The 16,239-nt window shown below is 41.6% G+C and overlaps 1 protein-coding gene across 2 annotated transcripts in view; it reads left to right on the top strand.

Moving 5' to 3' along the window:
* Positions 1-1,775: 1,775 nt before the first annotated feature.
* casp7 (caspase 7, apoptosis-related cysteine peptidase) overlaps positions 1,776-16,239 on the top strand; it is a 47,724-nt gene continuing 33,260 nt past the window's right edge. Inside the window, exons 1-2 of one of the 2 annotated variants that reach the window (XM_048551302.2) lie at positions 1,776-2,084; positions 10,274-10,391. In XM_048551302.2, coding sequence (XP_048407259.1) covers positions 10,276-10,391 — 116 coding nt within the window. In that variant the 5' untranslated portion in view covers positions 1,776-2,084; positions 10,274-10,275. Of the gene's footprint in view, positions 2,085-2,134; positions 2,321-10,273; positions 10,392-16,239 lie in introns of those variants that run through there. The other variant, XM_048551301.2, reaches the window with a different exon arrangement.

Below are 16,239 nucleotides of genomic sequence, written 5' to 3'. Positions count from 1 at the left end.
ACGGGAGGGATGTGGTCCAGGTGAACTTGAGGTTGGGATGGAAGGTGTTGGTGAAGTAGATGAATTGTTCGAGCTCCTCTTGGGAACACAAGGCAGCGCTGATACAGTCATCGATGTAATGGAGGAAGAGGCAGGGTTTAGGGCCAGTGTAGGTACGGAAGAGGGATTGTTCCACGTAACCTACAAAGAGGCAGGCATAGCTTGAGCCCATGCGGGTACCCATGGCCACCCCCTTCACCTGTAGGAAGTGGGAGGAATCAAAAGAGACGCTGTTGAGGGTAAGGACGAGTTCAACTCGGTTGATGAGGGTGTCGGTGGAGGGGGACTAGTTGGGCCTGCGGGACAAGGAAGTAGCAGAGGGCCTTTAGGCCATCTGCAAGGAAATGCAGTTGTATAGAGACTGGACATCCATGGTGAAAATGAGGTGTTGGGGACCAGGGAATTGGAAGTTCTGGAGGAAGTGGGGGGGGGGGGGGGGCGGGTGGGTGGTGTCACGGACGTAGGTAGGGAGTTCCTGGACCAAGGGGAAGAAAATGGAGTCCAGATATGTGGAAATGAGTTCGGTGGTGCAGGAGCAGGCAGAGACAATGGGTCAACCAGGGCAGGTGGGTTTGTGGATTTTGGGAAGGAGATAAAAGCAGGTGGTGCGGGGTTGGGGAACAATGAGGTTGGAGGCTATGAGTGGGAGGTCTCCTGAGGTGATGAGGTTGTGGATGGTTTGGTGCTCAGGGGTGGGGTCATGATCCAGGGAGCAGTAGGAGGGGGTGTTGGAGAGTTGGATCTGGCCTCAGCAATGTGGAGGTCAGTGCACCATACTACAACTGTGCCTCCCTTGTCCGCGGGTTTTGTGGTGAGGCTGGGATTGGAATGGAGGGCTGCCCGTCCTGCGGGGGAGAGGTTGGAGTGGGTGAGAGGGGTGGAGAGGTTGAGGCGATTGATGTCTCAATGGCAGTTGGAGATGAAGAGGTCAAGGGAGGGTCGGAGGCCTGGGGGTGGCATCCACAGTGTTAGAGGCGGATGAAGGGGTCAGTGGAGGGAGGGTTAGGCTCCCGGTTAGAGAAGTAAGCGCAGAGGCGAAGGCAGCGGAAAAACTGCTCGATGTCCAAACATGACTGGTGTTTCTCTTTTACTGAAGCAGAGCTGGTTTTTCATTGCAAAAATACACTTTATTCATAAAAAATGATCAATATTCATAAGTACTAAAGCAGTTCTACACGGCTTTTGAGCATCAAGGAAAAATAAACATTGAAATTTGACATTCGTTGAAGTTGCAAAAACTAAACATAGAACATAGAACATCACAGCATAGTACAGGCACTTCGGCCCTCGATGTTGTGCCGACCTGTCATACCGGTTTGAAAGGGATTTCTTACTCAAGCAAAACACTATTTGCATACATTGAGGCAATGAGGGTTCTGATAACTGAACAGACCCTCGTCATATTTTGGAAGAAAGACTTTAGAGGGCGGGCTGTCCCTACTGAGCTTTGGCTGCCAGAAACTTCAAGAGCGCCCCTCGGCACCTAGTCCTGGACCTTCGAGGGGGTCAGTTTGCAGCGGAAGGTTTGAGTGAAAATCGTCTGCTTGCCAAACCTTCGCTCTGAGCGGTCTGCAACAAAACAAAATGCCCCATTTTCCCCACAGGTCGAAAATCTAACTCCCTGTTGGCGGGGAAAGGGGAATTGAATTTTTTGAAAGTAGGTTGTTGGTGATTAGTTGGAAATTCCCTGTCAGCCGTGTAAGTGTTCCGGGACAATGAGGCATTCCCGCACTGGAAACACCCTCTCAGCTCACAGGAACTTGGTCCAGTCCGGGAACTCCGAGTGGGGAAGGGGAAAGGGACTCCATCAAATCCTGCGATCGGAGCCTTTTTATTTTGGCCGTACAATTTTCAGATCTGTGGCTACTTCAGTCAGCAGCCAATGGGCGATGCTGGTCACTTGGAGCCTTCAGTTTCAGCTCCACTCATTTCCTGAACTCTGAGTCTCGATACATTTTGTAGCATTTGTCACCAAACAACCAACTGTAGAGGAGTTTGCTTCCTGTTCTTCGAGCTTGTGCCGACTCTAATCGTTTAGGCCGAAGGTACGAGTAAAACTTTGCACCTTTCCCCCCGCCACGTGTTTAATTCAACCTTGGATCCGTGCAGTATAAACAAAACGTTTCTTTTTTTTACAAAAAAAATCAGAATTATGCCACTGCGTCTCACGGATTCTAACTCAGCCCTCAGACCATCATTCTCCGTTTGACGTGGTGATCTATGGGAAAAAGAAACTTTCAAAATGTTGATCTATGTAAAGGACGGAAACATTTTTTCGCAAGTAAATATAACAGTGCGGAGCGGTCATGTGTTTTCTCCAGTAGGAGTTGGAAAAACTCGGTGAAATCTGCATAGATTTGTAGTGCTTTCGGTTTCTAATCTTGTCTTTACAAGAATGTTTTCTGTATAGCCTTTATTTAAACAACCGATGGTGGAAGAAGGACTAATTGGAGCTGATCAATTGAGAGATAGGATTTAACTGAGTGGAGATTAGGGACTTATTCCATTGGCATTTGATCCATTTTTGTCAATCATAAGATTCACTCAGCTCCTAAAAGCTGATTACACAACCTAACTGCAGTCCATTGTACCAAATATTAATAAATATGAAAGTAACTTCCTTTTTTTAACCCTAAGCTGGCACTGAAGGATTCCTGTTACCCAATATGTTCTTTTTTTAAAAGTAATTGTAACATGTAACTGAGTTCTAACTCAAATGGAATAAAAGCAAAATACTGCAGGTGCTGGAAAACTGAACCAAATTGAAAATGCTGAAGAAACTCAGCAGGTCTGGCCACATCTGTTGGCAGAGAAGCAGACTTCTTCAGAACTGCAGTTGAAATGGTAACTGTTTCTCTCCCAACAGATGCAGCCAGTCCTGCTTATAGTGTTATACAGGTTTGCAGCATGGAAACAGGCCCTTGTCCATCCCACCCAGTTTTCCACAATTAAACTAATTCCATTTGTCTATGTTCGGTTATATCCCTCCATACTCATCCCATCCATGGACCTATCCAAATGTTTCTTAAATGACAAAATTGTATTCTCCTCCACCACTACCTCTGACAACTCATTCCAGACACTCGTCACCCTCTATCTGCCAGATTGCCCCTCTGGACCCTTTTATATCTCTCCCCTCTCAACTTAAACCTAAGCCCTCTAGTTTTAGACTCCCCTGCCATGGGGAAAAGCTGTCGGCTGCCTACTTTATCTATGCCTCGCATGATTTTATAGACCTCTAGACAGTCAACCTTCAGTGTCCTACACACCAGGGAAAAAAGTACCCGACTATTCAATCTATCCTTATAATTCAAACCTCCCAGGCCAGGTAGCATCCTAGTAAATTTGTTTTCTGCACTCTTTCTATTCTAATAATATCCTTTCTGTAGTTGGACGACCAGAACTGCTTGCAGCACTCCAAATGTAGCGTTACCAGTGTCCTGTACAGCTGCAACATCTTTTTCCAGCTCCTATACTGAATGCTGTGTTCAATGAAAGCAAGCATGCCGAAAGCTGCCTTCATCACCCTGCCTACCTTTGACTCCACTTACAAGAAGCTATGAATTTTTCCCCCTCAGTCTCTTTGTTCTATAACACTCCCCAAGGCCCTACCTTTGACTGTGTAAGTCCTGCCCTCATTTGACCCTCCAAAACGCAACATCTCGCATTTATCTAAATTAAACTGCATCTGCCATTTCTCAGCCCACTGGCCCAGTTGATCAAGATCTCCCTGTATTCCCACATAACCCTCTTCACTGTCCACTATACCACCAATCGTGGTGTCATCTGCAAACTTACTAACCATATCTCCTAAACTGTCATCCGAATCATCTATGTAAATGATGAATAACGGTGGACCCAGCACTGATCCTGTTGCACACCACTGGTCGCAGGTCTCCAATTTGAAAAGCAAGATTCTATCACTATCATCTGTCTTCTACCTTCAAGCCAATTTTGTATCCAATTGGCTAGCACTCCCTGGACCCATGAGATTGAACCTTAACAACATACCATGCAGTAGCTTGTCAAAGGCCTTGCTAAAGTCCATGTAAACAATGTCCCCTACACTGGCCTCATCTATTTTCTTGGTCACCCCCTCAAAAAACTCAATCAAATTTATGAGACACAATTTCCTATCCACAGCACCATGCTGACTATCCCAAATGAGTACTTGACTTACCAAATGCCTGTAAAACCTGCCTGTCAGAAGCCCCTCTCACAACTTACCTACCACAGACATTAGGCTTAGCAGTGTAGTTCCCAGCTATTTTCCTGCAGCCTTTCTTAAATAATGGCACAACATTACCAACCCTCCAGTCTTTGGGCTCTTTACCCATGACTGTCAAAGATACAAATATGTCTGCTAGGGATCCCACAATTTTCTCCCTACCGTCCAACAAAGTCCTGGGATAGGCTTCCCATACTTTTGTACTGAAGTGCACGTTACAACAAAACCTAATCTAATTCATCAGGTCCCGGGGATTTATCTATCTTACTGCGTTTTAAGACTACCAGCACCTCCTCTTCTGTAATGTGGAGTTTCTCCTGCTGAGTTTCTCCAGTGTTCTGTGTTTGTCGTAGCACATCAGTATTGTAGAATGTAGAAATATTAAAGTGGTCAGGTGTTGAAGACTATATCAGAATTAGTTTTCAGCAGTCATGAAGTATTCACATTATTTCTACACTGTTTTAAAGTCTCATAATTTTAAATGGTACATGTGAAAAGTAAGTTATTCAGTTCCATAAGTGCTGCCTATAATTATAATGGTATTAGAAAAAATACAGTTATTTTTGTAGAAATTAATTTCCTGAATTTCTGAGAAAGTTTTCGCAGGCAACTATTTATCAAATCTGACAAGAACTACAAAAGCAAATAACTAGCACACCTCTTTTGTAGTCGGTGTCAAATGTTTTTACTGGGAATGTGTAAAAGAAACACTAAGTAAGATTTCAGTCCGATATATTTTTAGAGCAAGAGAATAGAGTTTGGTCTCAAACTCCAAAAAGGTAACCTGCCCCTGGAGGTGGAAGATAGGGTACAATTCATATATAACACTTTGCATCTGTTTTCACAAAATACAAGCACAGAATCCCTACAATGTGGATGTTGGCCATTCGGTCCATCAAGTCCACACTAGCCCTCTGAAGAGCATCCCACCCAGACCCACTCCCTTACTCTATCCTGATAACTTTGGAGACTACGGGCAATTGAGCACGTCCAATCCATCTAGTCCGCACATCTTTGGACTGTAGGAGGAAACCGGAGCACCCAGAGGAAACCCTCAAAGACACAGACAGAATGTGCAAACTCCACACCATCGCCCAAGGGTGAAATCAAACCCGGATCCCTGGGCTGTGAAAGGAAACCAGGAAGGAAATAGTGAAGGTGTGACCATTGTTTTCCAGTTTTTAACAGATGATCCTGGAAAGTTGGGTGATTGCTAATACTGTATCTTTGTTCCCAAAGGTAGTGAGAGATAAATTACAGGCCAGGTGGTTGAACCTCAAGTTGCCAAATTATTGGAGCCAATTCTGGGGAAAAGATAAACTATCACTTAGAACGGCAAGGATTAACAAAAGGTAGCCACATTGATTGGATAAGGAAAGATCATGTCTGATTAATTATTCCATTTTTTTGAGGTAACAAGGAAGACTCATTTAAAAGAAAATCCATGGGATCCAGATCAGCTATGCAAGCTTGCTACAAAACTAGTTCATTGGCATAAAACAAAGGGTAACTAATAATACTTTTGGGTGTTTCTGGTGAAGTTCTGCAGGGCTCTGTAATAGATTGCCTATTTGTGTTTTTTTTAACAAATTGGACAAAAATGTAGGGGAATGACCAAAGTTTAATGATGGCAGAAACATTAGCAGCATGGTTGTTAGTGCGGATGATAACTGTAGACTGCACGAAGTTATCAGTGGTTGCTCCAGTGGACAGAAGAGTGATAAATGGAATTCACTCTAGAGAATTGGGCACAGTGCCAGGAACCTGGGTTTGATTCCACCATCAGGCGACTGTATCTATGGAGTTTGCACATTCTCCCCGTCTCTGCATGGGTTTCTTCCAGGTGCTCTGGTTTCCTCCCACAGTCTAATGATGTGCAGGCTAAGTGGATTGGCCAGGCTAAATTGCTTGTAGTGTTCAGGGATATGTAGATTAGGTGTTATAGGGGGAAGGATCTGGGTGGGATGCTCTGAGGTTCAGTATGGACTTGTTGGGCCGAAGGGCCTGTTTCTACACTGTAGGGATTCTGTGATGATGATGATGATGATGATGGTGGTGATGAGTGAGTGAGTGAGAGTCACCACCCTTGACATATAGGCAACATTTAACCAAGTATGGCATCAAACAGCGTGAAGAAAACTGGAGTTAATAGGAACTGGGGTGGAAGAGGATCTCTCTGCTGTTGGAGTCACACCTACCACAAGGACAGATGATTGTGTTTGTTGGATGTCAATCATTGCCGCTTGGGTCATAATGCAGTTCCTCAGAAGTGTCCTAGGCCCAACATCTTCAGCCTATGACCTTTTTTCTTACTATAAGGTTGAAAGTGAGGATGGTATCTGCAATGTTCAGCATCATTTGTGACACCTCAGGTGCTGAAGCAGTCCATGTCCGTATGCAGTAAAAACTGTACAATGTCCAGGTTTAGGCTGGCCAGTGGCAAGAAATATTTGCACCACACAAGTGCCAGGCAATGACCATCTACATTAAGAGAATTTAAGCATTGCTCCTTGATATTCAATGCCATTGCCATCACTGAATCCCCTACCATTAACATCCTAGGGGGTTACCATCAACAGAATCTAAATTAGACCAGCCATGTACATATAGCCTCTACAACAGCATGTCTGAGAGTAGGAATCCTGTAGTAAATAGTTCACCCCCTACCTCCCAAATGCCTGTCCATCATCTACAAGGCACAAGTCAAGAATCTGATGGCGTACTCTCCATTTGCCTGACTGGGTGCAGCTCCAGTAACACTGAAGAAGTACCACACAGGACAAATATGTCTGCTTGATTGGCACCCTATCCATTACCTTGAATATTCACTCCCTTCCCAACAGATACACAGCAGCAATGTGTACCATCCACAAGTTTCACTGCAGCAACTCACTGAGGCTCAGTGCAGCAGATACATGGGAGCACCACCACATACACATTCCCCTTCAAGTCATGCATAATCCTGACTTGGAATATAATATCACTGCGCCTTCGCTGCTGGTGAGAGTTCTTGAAACTGCCATTCTAACAGCACTGTGCACGCTCCACTCCCCAAGGACTTTTATGGGTTAGGAAGGCAGTTCATTGTCATCACTTCGAGGGCCATTGGGGGGGTGCAATAAATGTTAGCCAAGTTATCGCTTACATTCCATGAGCATTTTATTTTAAGAAGTGTGGCCGTGCATCTGTGTGGTCAAAAAAGGCAAAGGAGTACACATCATACTGAGAGGTGTAGAAAAAGCACTGGATTGTGAGGTAAATGTCCGCAGCTCCCTGGATGTAACAAGATAGGTTAATAAAATGGCTTAGAAGGCAGAAGGAATCTTTTCCTTTTGTCAATCAACGTTTGAATATAAGCTCAGGGATGTTATGCTGGAACTTTAGAAGTTTTTAATTAGGCCATCACTTGGGTAGTGTGTGTAGTTCTGGGCATTTCATTACAGAAAGGATGTGATTACATAAGAGAGAGGGGATAGGGTAAGTTTACAAGGATGTTCCCAGGACCAGAAAAATACAGTTTTGGGGAATGATTGGATAAGTTCCTTAGAACAGGAAAAGCTAAGGAGAGATGTGATATACCTAATAGTGAATTGTCTGGACAGAATGGATGAGGAGGATCAGTGATTTGGGCATAGATTTAAAATGATTGGTAGAAAGATTAGGAGGAAGATTGTATCACCCAGAGGGTGGCAGGGAGTCTGGAATTCATTTCCTGAAAGGGTAATAGAGGCAGAAACCTACAAATCATTTAAAAGATGTCTGGGCATACGTCTACAGTGTCAAAACCTGTCAGGCTACCTGCCAAATGCTAGAAAGTGGGATTAGGCTGGGTTTCTTTTAGTTTGGTCAGCACAGACAGTGTGCCAAGTGATTTTGCTCTGTGTCATAAACCTTCTGACTCTATGATATGGTGTATATGCATGCCTACAAGATAGTCGGAAGGACATTGCACAAACAAGAAAGTGATTTCTAAAAGCATCTGGCTTCCTTCGATACTCATTCATTTAGATTGATCTGAAGTACAAAGATTAAGAATATTCCACTTCCACAAGATCAAGCTTTTCATCTCAACTCAGTTAATCTATTAAGAAGGAAGTCTTGTAGTTCTGTGACAGCATCCTTATCTCTGACTCAGAATGCAGATAGGATCTCATACTTGGATTGACTGTCAGTAAAATTTTGACCAGCAAAGAAGCTTTGGCTTCAGGCAAAATGGAGCAGAAAGTAACTGATGAAAAAAAAGTTTAAGTAACATGTTTGAATTTATGTAATAACCCTGTGTGTTCTTCACACACCAGAGATTAGGGTCAGAATTTAAATGTGACATTATGCCGTTGGTATCATTCGCAGACTCAGTCTAGGAAAGAGAGTTATGTCTCTGGCTGCATTTTGTACTCTATCCAGTGACCAAGAAGCATGAGAGTAAATGGCCTGTTAAAGTTAAAATACTGACCATTAAGATTATTCAAATTTCAATTAAGATCAATTTTGTCATGGTCCAAGTCCTGGAAGTAGTCTTGCATCAATTGACTTTAACACCCTTTGGAACAAATTTACTTTAATGATTTGTAAGTTTTAGATCTTTGCATATCCAAAAACAGCTCACATCATTTTTTTTAATATTGTTGTTTGCATATTGTTGTATGTTTTAGCCTTTTTGGTTTCTTAAAATTATTTCCTGCTTGTGGCTGTCCACTGAGGATTTATTCTTGCACTGTTGCATACTAAACTGCAAGTGTAACAAACAAGTTCAAAACTGCTGTTTAGAAATTGATGTATTCATATTGTATACTGCTGTAGTAACAAAGATGAAGAAGAAATGGTGTTTGGTGCGATTATTTCTCACGTTGTTTGTTAAATACATGGTTCTTTGCAAGGCAAATCAAAAAGTACTATAGACCTTATAGCTGCAAGTTATTTGTGGATTTCTTAGCTGAAGCCATCTTCTAAACTATCTTCCCATTTTCTGTATTACGTAAAATTGATACAAAGAAACAACCTCCAAACAAGAGAACAAAGAACAGACTCTTCATGTTTTAAACAGACTCTGTAGCTGTTTAAATCTGTCAAAAAACAGCAACTGCCACAAAGAACATGATTTGATTAATTTGATTTGCATTGGTGGGTTAAAACAACCATAAATTGAGGTATACAAAAGAAGTCCCCACTTTAACTAATCCTGTTAGTTTGCTTACAGCCAGATTAACACCTCAGCCATGAAACAAAATCTGCCATTACAACATATGCATCGAATTTGCAGTGCAACGTGTACCTAGACTAAGTGCAGTTTGATTGAACCAATAAAGTAGTTTGACTGCTACTGATTAAGCTAACTTTTGCCAATTGCCACATTTATGGATCGGGGAGTGATGGGGAAATTGGTTAGGGTTCCAGTTGTATGCTACCTAGTGATCCCTGCTGGAAGTAGATGAGTGGGTGTTGGGTAAGAGTAAAATTAGGCTTCAAAGGATTAGATTTGATTAGATTAGATTACCTACAAGTTGGAAACAGGCCCTTCGGCCCAACAAGTCCACACCGCCCCTTGAAGCATCCCACCCAGACCCATTCCCCTATAACCCACACACCACTGAACACTATAGGCAATTTAGCACGGCCGATCCACCTAGCCTGCACATCTTTGGACTGTGGAAGGAAACCAGAGCACCCAGAAAAAACCCACGCAGACACGACCTCAGTTAAAATTATCAAAATTTTATTTGAAGAGACAATGCTGTAATGAGAGTGTGCAATTCCCTGCATCTGCATTGTACATTTACCTGATTCAGATTTTTGATAACACTTATTGAATTCAGTCTAACAATTGGTTGGATATTTATTTGTTTTAATTGGTAACTTTTAGAATTGGATATGCGCATTATAGAATTTTTCATTTAAATATTAATATTACCAGCTCCACTATTCACACAACATTATGGGTGTTTACATTAATTTCAGAGTATTCTGGTATGCTCAAAACTTACATTAATAACTCTTATCATGCTTCAGATATGTTTGAAATGGAAGATGAATCCTCTGCTGTACCTGCAACAGAGGAAGATGACAAAGCAACAGGAGATATTGTTGATGCAAAGCCAGACAGATCATCAAGATTTCTAAATTTCAAGTAAGTTTTAAATTTAAAAGCGGTAAACTTGTCTTCATCTGCGTTTCACGGCACTTTGTGAAATACATCATTTGATGCACCTACATGCTAGTCTGGTGTCAAGCCTTCGGAGATCTCTGGCTGTGTCTCTCTGATGCTGACATCTAGTTGGCTTCTCTGGCTTACCTCAGATTATTCAAAATTCAGAGTTCAAATAGGATAATTTAAGTCCTGACAACAGGGTTACAAATTGCTTGATATAAACTTTATTAGGCACTGTATGTTTGCTGTGAGTGATAAATAGAGTTGTTAATTCAAGATTTCTACTCTTTGAAGTTTCACCGATTTTGCATAAGAACTAGGAGCAGGAGTTGGCCATCTGGCCACTCGAGCCTGCCCCACCATTCAATAAGATCATGGCTGATCTTTTTGAGATTCAGCTCCACTTACCCGCCCACGCACCATAACCCTTAATTCCTTTACATTTCAAAAATTTAGCCAACTCCACCCCTCTAGCAATGACAGACAGAATTCCATTTGCCTTTTTAATTACCTGCTGCACCTGCAATCTTACTGTTAGCGATTCATGCACAAAGACACCCAAGTCCCTCTGCACAGCAGCATGCTACAATTTGTTACCATTTAAAACGTAGTCCATTTTGCTGTTATTCCCACCAAAATGGATGACCTCACACTTGTCAACATTGTACTCCATCTGCCAGAACTTTACCCACTCACTTAGACGATCTGTATCCCTCTGCAGACTTGCAGTGTCTTCTGCACACTTTGCTGTACCACTCACCTAAGTGTCATTTGCAAATCTTGACACACCACACTTAGTCCCCAACTCCAAATCATATGTATAAATTGTAAACATTTGCGGTCCCAACACTGATCCCTGAGACACACAACTAGCCACTGACTGCCAACCAGATAAACACACATTTACCCTTAACTGTTTGCTTTCTACTCCTCAACCAATCCACTATCCATGCCAATACATTACCTGTGATACCATGCAACTTTATCTTATGTAACAGCCTTTGATGTGGCACCTTGTCAAATGCCTTTTGGAAATCCAGATATACCACAGCTACAGGTTCCCCATTGCCCACCACGCAAGTAATGTCCTCAAAGAATTCCACCAAATTTGTTAACATGACCTAACCCTTCATGAACCCATGCTGGGTGTTCCCAATGGGAGAATTTGTATCTAGTTGTCTTACTGTTTCTTCCTTAAAGATAGACTCAAACATTTTCTTTACCACCGAAGTTAAGCTAACTGGCCTATAGTTACCTGCTTCTTGTCTACTTCCTTTTTTAACAGTGGTGTCACATTGGCACATTCCAATTTGTGGGAACCACCCCAGAGTCCAGTGAATTTTGGTACATAGTTACTAGTGCATTTGCTATTTCCCCCATCACCTCTTTTTTTGTACCATGGGATGCATTTCATTAGGGCCAGTAGACTTGTCTACCTTTAACCCCATTAGCTTGCCCAGCACTGCCTCCTTAGTGATAGTGATAGTTTCTCGGTCCTCATCCTGCTCGTCTGATGCTGCTTGGCCTGCTGTGCTCATCCAGCTCTACACATTGTTATCTCAGATTCTCCAGCATCTGCAGTTCCTACTATCTCGATAACCTTCTTGCCATCAGTTTTCAGCATGTTATTTGTGTCTTCCACTGTGAAGAGCGACACAAGATAACTGTTTAATGTCTCGGCAATTTCCTCATCCCAGTTATTAAATTGGCCTTACATTCCTCTAAAGGACCAATATTTACCTTCAACACGCTTTGACAATTTACATATTTATAGAAACTTTTGCTGCCTGTTTTTATATTTTGAGCTAGTTTACTCTCATAATCTATCTTATTTCTCTTTATAACTCTTTTTGTGGCTCTCTTTAAAGATTTCCCAATCTACTAGTTTCCCACTAATCTTTGCTTTTTTGTATGTATTTGTTTTTTAATCTGATACTTTTTACTGAAAGAGTTATTTCATTAATTTGGTTTTTCTCTCTACAAACATTGTCAGACCTATTGAATTTCTCCAGCACTTTGAATTATAGAATCATAGAATACAGAAGAGTCTCTACAGTCAAACAAGCTTGTATTGCCAAAACTACACTAAATCTACGCCAGTACTGCTTTCCGGCATCAGCTCATAGCCTCGAAAGTTATAACATTTCAAGTCCTCATCCACGTACTTTTTAACATTTATGAGGTTACCCACCTTGACTACCCTCCCATGCAGGGGGTCCAGATCCTTCTCGGTGATAAAGAGTTTCCTCAAATCCCTGCTAAATCTTCTGCATTTCGTCTTAAAAGTGTATCCCTTTGTTATTGATTCTTCATCTGAAGGAACAAGCTGCTTTCTATTTACTCTATTCCTGCCCCTTACAATCTTATAAAACTCTATCAGGACCGCCTTCAACCTCCTCCGCTCCACAGAAAGCAACCCGGGCTTATCCAGCTTCTCTTCATAGCTAAACTGCTCTATCCCAGGCACAATCCCGTTGAATCTTCTCTACACACCCATCAGTGCAATTGCATCCTTCCTACCTTATGTTAACCAGAACTGCACACTGTATTCCAGCTGTGCCCTAACCAAAGTTCTGTACAGCTTCAACATAACCACCTGGTATCATAATCTCAATTTATAGAGACGAGTATCCCATATGCCTTCTTAACCACCCTACTACCCCGCCTTGCCACCTTCAGGGATTTGCGGGGACAAGCATATAAGGTCCCTCTTTTCCTCCTGAATTTCCTACAGAATCTACTGGATTTTGCTTTATTTATTATTGATTTTCTTTATTTACCTCTGCTATGTTGCCAAGCCAAAAAACTGAGTGTGTAAAAGGTTGCTCAACTGAAGTGGGTGACAAATTCAGAAGGAGTTCATTCAGCCAGTTGTGCTGGTGCCAATTTATTACTTTGGGAAATTCAGAACTAATCCTGTTTCCTTGCTCTCTCTTCCCATTTCTGGATGTCTTCCCCAGTTTCAAATATTTGTCCAGTTTTGCTTTCTTTAAGGGATATGATGGCCTCAGTCATGACTCCCCTCTATTGCAAAACCTTCTCTAACAATGTTCTCTGCCCTGCAGTTGAAATAGTCCTATTTATTTTAATTCTCTCTCACCTATAATTTTAGTATCCTTGATATCATACTGTCTTTGTATTAATGTCCATTACTGCTTGTAAAAGCCCCTAGGTGAGGATTTTCTCGAGACAACAGGTAGGCAATGGCCTAGTGGTATTGTCACTAGCCTACTAACTCAGGTCCCCAGAACTGTACCTGGGTCCCTGGGTTTGAGTCTCACCATTGTCTGATAGGATCCCCTTTAGACAAGTAAACTGCCATACTTGCCAGGCCTATGTGTGATTCCAGTCCCACAGCAGTGTGGTTGACCCTTAGCTGACCCCTCTGGGCAATTAGGAATAGAAGCACAATAGAAGCCAGCCAGCAATGTCCTCATTCTACAAAAGAATAAAAAACAGGGTCCTGACATGAGACAAAAGTGAGTATGTAAGGAGTGGGGATGCTGCTGGATTGTAATGACTTTTAAAACTACAAGCATTTAGAATTCATATTACAAACAAAAAAACTTGTCAGAACAAAAAAAAGCATATTTTGACTAAATTTTTTTAGAAGCTATGCTGGATGATTATTATTGGAATATATCATTAGAAATTGGAGCAATGCATCTGCATTCTCATGTACATCAGAGTCGCGCCTTCAAAATCACCAATTACAAATCTGTAGTCACATTTTACATTTTTAAGGCCTGTTGCCTTCTCCAGAATGCCTCATTGCTTTTGTATTTTCACTGTCACATTTTGTTTTTAAACCTATCCACCTTAGGCACAGTTAAATCTATTTTAAAACCTGTTAACTTTAGTTATGAGAACATTTGAAATAAGTGCAGAAGTTGGCCATTTTGAGCTTTGAGCCTCCTTCATCATTCAATGAGTTCACGTCTGTTTTGTTCCATTTAGTTCCACCCAGCAAGGTCAAATTGTAGAAAATTATCCGTACTCTGATATGTGCATTGAACAATCATTCACAATATGTGGGAGAGTTTTTGAATTCCTTTTTCACTGCTAATTATGACTTATTTTTGTTACCTTGTGGCATATTGACCACTCTCCAGTATAGGACACGTTTGACATAATCGACTTTGTCAATGGTCAGAGTTTAGACCAATTAATAAATTATGTATGAAATGGATGAAGCCAGAGTGGCCATGTCTTTCTGATGCAGAGGCCAAAGAAGATTAAACAAGTTCTCACACTACACAATATATATGTATCTATCCCTTCACTTAGCCAAATTGAGTGAAGACACTTTGCCTGGAATGACTTCTTGGATATTTTGCTTCATCTGAGACAGTTGCCCATTTCAGCCACATGACTTTGTCTCATTTTCCTCTGATCCCTGAAAAATTGACAAATTTAATTGCTGTAATGTGAAAATATACCTCTTAACCTGATTTGGCCTTTTTAAGTTGTTAATTTTGCTGCTAATAATACATTTGACAGGTTGCTATTTTTTAATGTAAAGATGGAAACTGATATTTGTAAACTCAGTAATATCATTTGCTTGCATATGTCAGTCACAGTTTGGAAGCCACATCACCAATGTTAACCCCTCCTATAGAAAAAAGAGATTTTACAAAATTTCAGGCTGAATTTAAATTGGAACCAGGGAAGAAGCTGGACTACTGTTCCATTGTTTTTAGGCATTGTCAAATACCAGAGACCCCAGTGAACATAGTAACAGGACCTGATTACCTTGTTTGTCCCCATTACTTTCTTACAGACATTCAGATTGATTGGTTAGCCAACTGGGCCATAGGTCTCTATAGGCTGCAGCCGGACAGGATTTGAAGGCCATGGTTGTAGATAGCTGGGGAAGATCGTAGTCATGAGCTGGGTGTATGAGGGTGAGGGAAGTAGAATAGCACAGGCTAAGTGTGGTGAGCAAGAGCGCAGAGCCAGGCAGGTCCAACAAGCTGAAACATTGGGTAAAGAATACAGAGCCAAGCAATATTGGGATTGGGGGGGGGCATTGTTAGGATCAGGGTTCATTGGGGAGGGTTGGAATCAGATCATTGAGGGGGTTTAGGATCACGGTTCATTGAGAGGGGTTTGTGACAATACTATGGCTTTAAGAGTTATATTTTGTTCCTTTTTGTAATGAAGAAAAGTTGAGACATCGGTTCTGATTGGTATACTCAGAGCCAGTAGAGTAAACAGTTCATAAGGCCTTGAGATTCTTTTTTAAGTTGGAACAATAGAAGCAGCCTGAATGGGTGGGGTAAACTCCCATAGAAGCAGTATTTTAAGTTTTAGTTTTTCAGTTGCAGTTGCTAGAGTCTTGAAGCTGGTTTAGGACATTGTAGTACATCTCTCCCTGCTACTCTGTCTCTGAGTTTTCTCTTAATGTTTTTCTTACTGGACTAGAGAATTACATGTGAGACAATCTATTTTACTGAATTTGCCTTTTTCAAAGGTGTGTTGATGGGATCTTACTATAGCAGAACAGTAGGTATTTAGTAGTTAAATAATCTATTATTCTGTAAACATTTCCAGTAGAGTTACATTATTCCAATTTCTTCTTTCTTCAGTTATATTTTAATTATAGTGTATGATTAAAGTGTGTTTTGCTTCCATTCTGGCGGTTTGACCAATCGAATTGCATCTGGAATGCAATGCATGGTTCTTACCTTTATGCTTCCTAATATATTTTCAGAGGGTTTGGTCTGGTCTATAACAGTTTAGAATCCAGTTTCAATGTAGGGGAGTGTTCATTTTGATGGGAAGGACATACAGGTCAGAGATGATTGGAGATGGAAGCCACTTGAAG

The sequence above is a fragment of the Stegostoma tigrinum genome, chromosome 20, assembly GCF_030684315.1.
Source record: "Stegostoma tigrinum isolate sSteTig4 chromosome 20, sSteTig4.hap1, whole genome shotgun sequence".
NCBI classification, from domain to species: domain Eukaryota; kingdom Metazoa; phylum Chordata; class Chondrichthyes; order Orectolobiformes; family Stegostomatidae; genus Stegostoma; species Stegostoma tigrinum.
This window is presented reverse-complemented; position numbering and strand designations above follow the sequence as displayed.